At 51.6% G+C, this 10080-nt stretch overlaps 1 protein-coding gene across 1 annotated transcript in view; it reads right to left on the bottom strand.

The window, feature by feature from the left end:
• Positions 1 to 10080, bottom strand: part of LOC309564484 (uncharacterized protein) — a gene marked incomplete at its 5' end in the record, with an annotated part of 28365 nt that continues 18285 nt past the window's right edge. The window contains 2 exons of the mRNA XM_082269111.1: positions 1 to 1977; positions 4110 to 4207. Of these exons, the coding sequence (XP_082125237.1) occupies positions 65 to 1977; positions 4110 to 4207 (2011 nt within the window). The 3' untranslated portion in view covers positions 1 to 64. The remainder of the gene's footprint in view (positions 1978 to 4109; positions 4208 to 10080) is intronic.

Here is a 10080-nt window from a genome sequence, read left to right as displayed (position 1 = left end):
TCACATTTGATAAGGAGGACCTCAGTGGAGTCAGTCACGACTCTCCATTGGTGGATTTCTGCGGTCAGTCAGAGAGCGAGCCCTCGGAGTGGATCCTCTGATGGCGGGTTAGGTGGGATCGATAGGTAAAGTGTTTGCCACACTCGGCACAAAGGAAAGGTTTTTCTCCGGTGTGGATCCTTTTGTGGATCATCAGGTAAGTGTGTCGGCTGAAAGATTTGCTGCACTCGGGACAAGTGAAGGGTTTCTCCCCGGTGTGAATGCGTTGGTGGCGGAGGAGATCAGACTTCTTGCTGAAACACTTCCCACACTCTGAGCAGGCGAACGGCCGGCCTCCAGTGTGCGTTCTGCTGTGTGCCGCCAGTGCCGTCCTCTGGCTGAAGCACTTGCCACACTCAGAGCAGACGAACGGTCGCTCTCCGGTATGAACTCGTTGGTGGATGCCGAGATAGGTGTGACGGCTAAAACATTTTCCGCACTCTGAACAGGCAAAGGGTTTCTCCCCGGTGTGTATGCGCTGGTGACGGACCAGGTCAGATTTGGTGATAAAGCATTTGCCGCATTCAGTGCAGACGAAGTGTTTCTCCTCGGTGTGGATGCGGAGGTGCTTACGCAGTTCGTATTTCAGTACAAAACTTTTGCCGCACTCTGAACAAGGATATGGCTTCACGCCAGTGTGATGGGTCATGTGTTTGTTGAGATCTCGCTTCTGTGCAAAGCATTTCCCGCACTCCGTGCAAGAAAACGGTTTCTCCCCGGTATGAATCCGGCGGTGGGAAATGAGCGTGGAGTACTGAGTGAAATATTTGCCGCACTCCGAACACGAGAAGGTTTTCTCCCCGGTGTGCACACGGCGATGGATAACTAAGTGCGAATGGCGGCTGAATCTTTTCCCGCACTCAGAACATGTGAAGGGCTTTTCTCCGGTGTGAATCTTCTCATGCCGCGACACATCCGACTTCTTGCGGAAACATTTGCCACATTCAGGGCAGGAGAAGGGCTTCTCCCCGGTGTGAACTCGGACGTGGCGGTGAAGCTGCATTTCCCGTGAGAAGACTTTGCCACACTCAGAGCAGGTGAAGGCTTTCTGTGCCGTGTGAGTCCTCTGATGGCGGCTGAGGTGAGAGTCCCGGCTGAAACATTTCCCACACTGTGGGCAGGAGAATGGCTTTTCGCCGCTGTGGATTTTTTCATGGCGAAGGACGTCGGATTTTTTGCTGAAACATTTTCCACACTCGTAGCACATGAAGGGTTTCTCCCTGCTGTGAATTCTCTGGTGCCGGCTTAGGTCTGACTTACTACTGAAGGTTTTCCCGCACCGGGCGCACAAAAACTGCTTCCTGGGCCGGTGGCTGCGCTGGTGCTGGGCCAGTTCTAGCGGCGTAGTGAAGCATTTGTCGCACTTTGGACAAGGGTAGTCTCTCATTACCGGGCACGTAATGTCTGCCTCAGGGGGCTCCACCCCTGGATGAGGATCTGGGTCAGTGAGATTATCTTCCTCTGCTGACACAGATTCCTCCTTAATGACAACTGGAATGAAGTCCACAGCCGCTGCGGTGTCCCTGGGATTGTCCGCATTGCAGGCAACTTGTGACTCCGCCTTGCAGTCAGAGGAGGGATTTGGATCAGAGTCTGTGTCACTGACGTTATCCTCTCTGCTGGAAGTGGACTCCTCCTTTATAAGGGGCGGCTTCTTGTGATTGGTGGGGACATCAACATTGGCGTTTGTTGTGCTTTCCTTTAAATCGATGAAAGTCAATGGCGGCTGCTTCTTATCTTCGGGGGTGCCCCCTTCTGGTGCTGACCCCTCCTCTTTAATATCCACATCACAAGGCAGATGATCCTCAGACATGGCGGGATTATCGCTCCTCTCCTCCTTCATGCAGCCAACATTAGATCCCTCCGGTTTATAATCCATCACAGGAAATTGGACAGCAAACCTGGCGGGTGCGCTCCTCCTTCTACCCTGACGGCAATCTGAAAACAAAGAGATGGAGGATGAGGAACAGACCCAGAAGAAGGAAGAGGAGGGGCATAACCAAGAGGAGGAGGGACACACCCAGAAGGAGGAGGCAGTGGAGGGACACACCCAGAAGGAGGAGCACACCCAGAAGAAGGAAGAGGAGGGACACACTAAGGAGGAGAAGGCGGGGCACACCCGGGAGAAAAAGGAGGGGCATACCCAGAAGAAGGAAGAGAAGGGGCATACCCAAGAAGAGGTGGAGGGACATACCCAGAAGAAGGAAGAGGAAAGGCATAACCAAGAGGAGAAGGAGGGACACACCCAGGAGGAGGAGGAGGCAGTGGAGGGACACACCCAGAAGAAGGAAGAGGAGGGACACACTGAGGAGAAGGCGGGGCACACCCGGGAGAAAAAGGAGGGGCATACCCAGAAGAAGGAAGAGAAGGGGCATACCCAAGAGAAGAAGGAGGGACACACCCATAAGGAGGAGGTAGTGGAGGGACACACCCTGGAGGAGGAAGAGGAGGGGCACACCCAGGAAGAGGAGCACACCCAGAAGGAGGAAGAGGAGGGACACACTGAGGAGGAGGGGCACACCCAGGAGAAAAAGAAGGAGCACACCCAGAAGAAGGAAGAGGAGGGGCATACCCAGAAGAAGGAAGAGAAGGGGCATACCCAAGAGAAGGAGGGACACACCCAGAAGGAGAGGAGGTGGAGGGGCACACCCAGGAGGAGAAGGAGGGGCACACCCAGGAGGAGAAGGAGGGGCACACCCAGGAGGAGAAGGAGGGGCACACCCGGAAGAAGGAAGTGGAGGGACACACCGAGGAGAACAAAGGGCACACCCAAGAGGAAGAAGAGGGACAAACCCAAAAGAAGGGACACACCCAGGAGTAGGAGGGGGGACAAATTGAGGAGGTGGAGGGACACACCCAGAAGGAGGAGGTGGAGGGGCACACCCAGAAGAAGGAGGGGCACACCCAGGAGGAGGAGGAGGGGCAAACCCAGGAGGAGGAGGGGCACACCCAGAAGGAGGAGGGGCACACCCAGAAGGAGGAGGAGGGGCACACCCAGGAGGAGGAGGAGGGACACACCCAGGAGGAGGAGGAGGGACACACCCAGGAGGAGGAGGAGGGACACACCCAGGAGCAACTTTAACACTCATTTCTTCAAAGCTGAGAAAGGAAGATAATCACCGGCTTGGGGAAGGCTGATCTCATGGAACAAGGCTGGCCTCCTCTAAAAGGTACCCAGACTGGGACTCAAAACAGGAGGAGTGCCTGCCCCCATCCTGAGATTCCACCAGCACCAGGATAGTTCACACAGCCAACGCGTTTCAGGAGCCACAACACCCTTCCACCCCCAACATGGCCCAAAATCCAAACACAACTTTAAAGTGGACTCAATCATCACCACCACACAGCAGAGTCATTATCAATGAGGGACACGGGGGAGGGTCATCAATGACATCATCACACAGGGGAGGGTCATCAATGACATCATCACACAGGGGAGGGTCATCAATGACATCATCACACAGGGGAGGGTCATCAATGACATCATCACACAGGGGAGGGTCATCAATGACATCATCACATCTCTTCTACTCACCCGAGGGTTCTCTCCTCCTCCTCCTTCATGCATCCGATCCTAAATAGAAGAGGAGAGCGCGGAGTTCATGGATCGGCCCTAAGGACAGACATGGGGGGGGGGAGGGAAGGAAAGTTGGAGGGGGGGGGGGCGTGGGTTAGGAAATGGCAGTTGGGGGTATCTGGGAAGGAAGGGTGAGAGGGTAGGTGGGGGGGAGGGTAGAGGGAGGGGTAGGTGGGGGGGGGGGGCAGAGGGAGGGGTAGGTGGGGGGAGGGCAGAGGGTAGAGGGAGGGGTAGGTGGGGGGGGGGAGGGTAGAGGGAGGAGGGTAGAGGGAGGGGTAGGTGAGGGGGAGGGAGGGGTAGGTGGGGGGAGGGTAGAGGGAGGGGTAGGTGGAAAGGTAGGTAGGAGGTTAGGGGGCTCAGTGGGTAAGAACCCCTCCCCCCTTTCAGGCTGTGATCTGGTAGAAGTGTCCCCCGCAGGGGATGATGGGAGCAGAAAGCCCCGCCAATTACCTCCCCCAGACAGTATTTATTTCAGGTACTGATAGTTTCTCACCCTCTCCGCAGCCGCCATCTTGCTTCGCCCCGGAAGTTCTCACCATTCCTTCTGTTCCGCCTCCTGACCCCACTTCCGGTTTGTGTTCCATAGCAGAACTTTCATATATAGAGTGTAGGCGGAGCGACTTCCCAGATAGGAACAGTGACACCTGGCGGCGACAGTGGAGAACTGCAACTCACCCAGCGGTCATCAGATGGAACTCCTCTTCTTATTCCTTTATCTAATCATACAGCGACACCCAGCGGTCGAAGCTGAGAATTACATCTCCTTTCTAATAATAATGAGCGGTCAGAGAACTAAAAATAAATCTGGAGACCTCCCTGACACCCGGGGGCGGGGCGATCAACCAATCATGCGAAATGGGCGTGTCTACTGTAACTCCATCCGTGCTAGAGGCGGAAGTGCCCTCCCCTCAATGTCTCCGCTTCCGGTCTACGACAAGATGGCGACAGAAGACTGACGGAGAAGGAGGAATGGAGAAAAAAAACGGCTCCTTCGGGGTTTTCCCGGGTAAGAGACCCACGTGGGTACACGTGTGACGTCACACCTCCATAAAATAATTTCACTGAAGTGTATCTCCTTCCTGCTCAGCCGGCCTATCAGAATCGTGATCACATCGCAATGCCCTCCCACCTGCTAAATATTCACCACCTGACCCCTCCCCCTCACCTGCTAAATATAGAACACCTGACTCCTCCCCCTCACCTGCTAAATATAGAACATCTGACCCCTCCCCCTCACCTGCTAAATATAGAACATCTGACTCCTCCCCCTCACCTGCTAAATATAGAACATCTAACTCCTCCCCCTCACCTGCTAAATATAGAACATCTAACTCCTCCCCCTCCCCTGCTAAATATAGAACACCTGACCCCTCACCTGATAAATATTCACCATGTGGCTCCTCCCCTCACCTGCTAAATATTCACCACCTGACCCCTCCCCTGCTAAATATAGAACACCTGACTCCTCCCCCTCACCTGCTAAATATAGAACACCTGACTCCTCCCCTGCTAAATATAGAACACCTGACTCCTCCCCCTCACCTGCTAAATAAAGAACACCTGACCCCTCCCCTGCTAAATATAGAACACCTGACTCCTCCCCCTCACACCTCCATAAAATAATTTCACTGAAGTGTATCTCCTTCCTGCTCAGCCGGCCTATCAGAATCGTGATCACATCGCAATGCCCTCCCACCTGCTAAATATTCACCACCTGACCCCTCCCCCTCACCTGCTAAATATAGAACACCTGACTCCTCCCCCTCACCTGCTAAATATAGAACATCTGACCCCTCCCCCTCACCTGCTAAATATAGAACATCTGACTCCTCCCCCTCACCTGCTAAATATAGAACATCTAACTCCTCCCCCTCACCTGCTAAATATAGAACACCTGACTCCTCCCCCTCACCTGCTAAATAAAGAACACCTGACCCCTCCCCTGCTAAATATAGAACACCTGACTCCTCCCCCTCATCTGCTAAATATAGAACACCTGACTCCTCCCCCTCACCTGCTAAATATAGAACACCTGACTCCTCCCCTGCTAAATATAGAACACCTGACCCCTCCCCTCACCTGATAAATATTCACCATGTGGCTCCTCCCCTCACCTGCTAAATATTCACCACCTGACCCCTCCCCTGCTAAATATAGAACACCTGACCCATCCCCTGCTAAATATAGAACACCTGACTCCTCCCCCTCATCTGCTAAATATAGAACACCTGACTCCTCCCCCTCACCTGCTAAATATAGAACACCTGACTCCTCCCCTGCTAAATATAGAACACCTGACTCCTCCCCCTCACCTGCTAAATAAAGAACACCTGACCCCTCCCCTGCTAAATATAGAACACCTGACTCCTCCCCCTCACCTGCTAAATATAGAACACCTGACTCCTCCCCCTCATCTGCTAAATATAGAACACCTGACTCCTCCCCCTCACCTGCTAAATATAGAACACTGATCTCCTCCCCTGCTAAATATAGAACACCTGACTCCTCCCCCTCACCTGATAAATATTCACCACCTGGCCCCTCCCCGTCACCTGATAAATATTCACCACCTGGCCCCTCCCCCTCACACACCTTCTCCAAGAATGAATTGCATAGAATCATGGAAATACATAAATAAATATAAATATGATAGAATAATGGAACACCGACAATGCAAAGTGACAACTATGAAGAGAAAATAAGAAGTGATGATCCACTAAAACCTTCCAAATGTGTTGCGGCTGCTTCTAAATTTCAGTGATAAAAACAGTCCGTGCGACGCAACGCGTCCCCAAACACTGAGGTGAGATCCCAGTCTGAGGGGAAACGCGTCCCCAAACACTGAGGTGAGATCCCAGTCTGAGGGGAAACGCGTCCCCAAACACTGAGGTGAGATCCCAGTCTGAGGGGAAACGCGTCCCCAAACACTGAGGTGAGATCCCAGTCTGAGGGGAAACGCGTCCCCAAACACTGAGGTGAGATCCCAGTCTGAGGGGAAACGCGTCCCCAAACACTGAGGTGAGATCCCAGTCTGAGGGGAAACGCGTCGGATAGGAGAAGCCGTGCCGTCACATCTCGCGGTCCGCAATGCAGGCGGCAGCGAACACCCGAAGCGAATTCCATCCTATTACAGGTGACGGGGAGGGGCCAGGTATATATCTAGACCACTGTTCCTGATCTTTGCTGACAGTATTAGGGCAGGAGATGTACCAGGGGATTGGAGGAAAGCTAACGTGATTCTGATATTCAAAAAAGGGTCAGAGGCATATCCCGGGAAATTATAGGCCTGTCAGTCTGACATCAATAGTATGTAAACTTCTGGAGGGGATGATAAGGGACTATATCGTAGAGTTTACTAAAAACAACAACATCATCAGCAGTAATCAGCACGGGTTTACAAATGGGCGTTCTTGTCAGACCAATCTCTTAGCATTCTACAAGGAGGTGAGCTGTGCGCTAGATAGGGGCAGACCAGTGGATGTGGTGTACCTGGATAGGGGCAGACCAGTGGATGTGGTGTACCTAGATAGGGGGAGACCAGTGGATGTGGTGTACCTGGATAGGGGCAGACCAGTGGATGTGGTGTACCTAGATAGGGGGAGACCAGTGGATGTGGTGTACCTGGATAGGGGCAGACCAGTGGATGTGGTGTACCTGGATAGGGGCAGACCAGTGGATGTGGTGTACCTGGATAGGGGCAGACCAGTGGATGTGGGGTACCTAGATAGGGGCAGACCAGTGGATGTGGTGTACTTGGATTTCGCTAAGGCGTTTGATACAGTTCCCCACAAGCGCTTAATTTATAAAATAAGGTCTGCAGGTATCGACAGCAGGGTTGGGTCTTGGATACGGAATTGGCTAAAAGGCCGTGTCCAAAGGGTGGTAATAAACAGCGCATACTCAGACTGGTCTGAGGTGGTAAGTGGGGTCCCCCAAGGCTCAGTCCTGAGACCAACCTTGTTCAATTTATTCATAAACAGCATTGAGGAGGGGATCAGGAGTTCGATATCAGTTTTTGCAGATGACACAAAATTAGGCAGGGCAATAACTGCACAGCATGAAGCAGATATCCTACAGAATGACCTGGACAAAATAACGGAGTGGGCAACGACATGGCAAATGAGGTTTAACGTGGAGAAGTGTAAGATTTTGCACTTGGGGACTAAAAACATAAAAGCACAATACACGTTAGGAGGGGAACCCTTGGGGGAATCAAAAATGGAGAAAGATCTGGGAGTCTTGGTTGATGATAGATTAGGCAACAGCATGCAATGCCAAGCGGCAGCTGCCAAAGCCAGCAGAATATTGGCATGCATAAAGAAAGGGATGTATTCCAGAGATAAGACTATAATCCTTCCACTTTATAAAACTCTGGTCCGACCGCATCTGGAGTATTCCATCCAGTTCTGGTCGCCAGTCCTCAGGAGGGATGTGTTGGAGCTGGAGAGAGTCCAGAGAAGGGCAACTAAACTAATTAGGGGGTTGGAGGACCTTAATTATGAAGAGCGTCTGCAATCGCTTGATTTATTTTCCCTGGAGAAGAGATGCCTGAGGGGGGACATGATAGCAATTTATAAATATCTCAATGGGGATCTCAGCTTAGAAAAAAAGCTGTTCAGTCACAGGGATTGCATGAGGACTCGAGGACATACAATGCGATTAGAGGAGAAGCGTTTTAACCTCAGGCAATGTGGGGGGTTCTTTACTGTTAGGGCTACAAGATTGTGGAATTCTCTACCACAAGAGGTGGTTTCTGCGGGAAGTATGGTGGCTTTCAAAAGACTCTTAGACTTACATCTCAAGGATCAGAACATTCAGGGGTATGAGAGATGATTACAGCCACACACACCTACACAGGGGGAACTCCGCCCACACACACCTACACAGGGGGAACTCCGCCCACACACACCTACACAGGGGGAACTGGATGGACTATTGTCTTTATTCAACCTCAACTACTATGTAACTATGAAGTGTTCTAACTTTTCCTGAGTAAACTTTTTTGGGTGATTCACTATTGGCTCTCCCTTTCCTTGTATGAGTCCACTGCCTAATATCTGGGAGGGTTTCTACAGAGCGTTACCTTAAGGGAGTCCCCGTATTCTACAAACCTTTATATGGAAAACATTATTCCAACTTTACAGCATCCACCTCCGCTGATCCCTCCGCCTTTCCCCCCACCCCCACTTTTCCCCCCACCTCCGCCGATACCGGTCCCTCCGCCGGTCTTTTCACCTCCGCCGGTCTCTTCACCTCCACCGGTCCCTCCGCCGGTCTTTTCACCTCCGCCGGTCTCTTCACCTCCGCCAGTCCCTCCGCCGGTCTCTTCACCTCCGCCGGTCCCTCATGGGTCTTATTTGGGAAATAATTTTGTCTGATTTTCCATGGCTATCTGGTAAGAGACCAATTTATCCATTTCCATGTGGTGGCACATTGTGTGTGGTGGTGAGAACAACGCTGGGGAATCCTTTCTCAGTAATTGGATTCACGCTCTATGCGATTGGTCAGTTGACATCTGGTGAGGAACCATCTCACCTCAGTGTTTGGGGACGCGTTTCCCCTCAGACTGGGATCTCACCTCAGTGTTTGGGGACGCGTTTCCCCTCAGACTGGGATCTCACCTCAGTGTTTGGGGACGCGTTTCCCCTCAGACTGGGATCTCACCTCAGTGTTTGGGGACGCGTTTCCCCTCAGACTGGGATCTCACCTCAGTGTTTGGGGACGCGTTGCATCGCACGGACTGTTTTTATCACTGAATTTTAGAAGCAGCCGCAAAACACATTTGGAAGGTTTTAGTGGATCATCACTTCTTATTTTCTCTTCATAGTTGTGGACTTTTCACTTTATACCAATTTTATTGCACGTTATCACCTTGCATTGGTGGTTTTCCATAATTCTATCATATTTATATTTATTTATGTATTTCCATCATTCTATGCAATTCATTGGGAGATCATTTTCTTTATACATTTTTTGAGCGCACTGGACTTAATTTTCTCACTTTATGTTCATTCCAATAAGGTTTTGGATTTCTAGTTGCTGCCATTTGTATATTTATCAGCGCACCCTTTCTTTTTCAAATTATTACACCTTCACCATCACCTCCTCACTACCTTATCCTCCTCTTCCACCTTACCCCTTCCCATCATTACCCAACCTTCACCATCACCTCCTCACTACCTTATCCTCCTCTTCCTCCTGACCGGTCCCATCATCACCCAACCTTCATCATCACCTCCTCACTACCTTATCCTCCTCTTCCTCCTGACCTGTCCCAGCATTACCCAACCTTCACCATCACCTCCTCACTACCTTATCCTCCTCTTCCTCCTGACCTGTCCCATCATCACCCAACCTTCACCATCACCTCCTCACTACCTTATCCTCCTCTTCCTCCTGACCTGTCTCATCATCACCTCCTCATTACCTTATCCTCCTCTTCCTCCTGACCCGTCCCATCATCA

Source organism: Pelophylax lessonae (genome assembly GCF_965119305.1).
Source record: "Pelophylax lessonae genome assembly, chromosome: 9".
Taxonomy (NCBI): Eukaryota; Metazoa; Chordata; class Amphibia; order Anura; family Ranidae; genus Pelophylax; species Pelophylax lessonae.
Note: the sequence above shows the minus strand (reverse complement) of the source record. Positions and strands in the feature narration are given on the sequence as shown.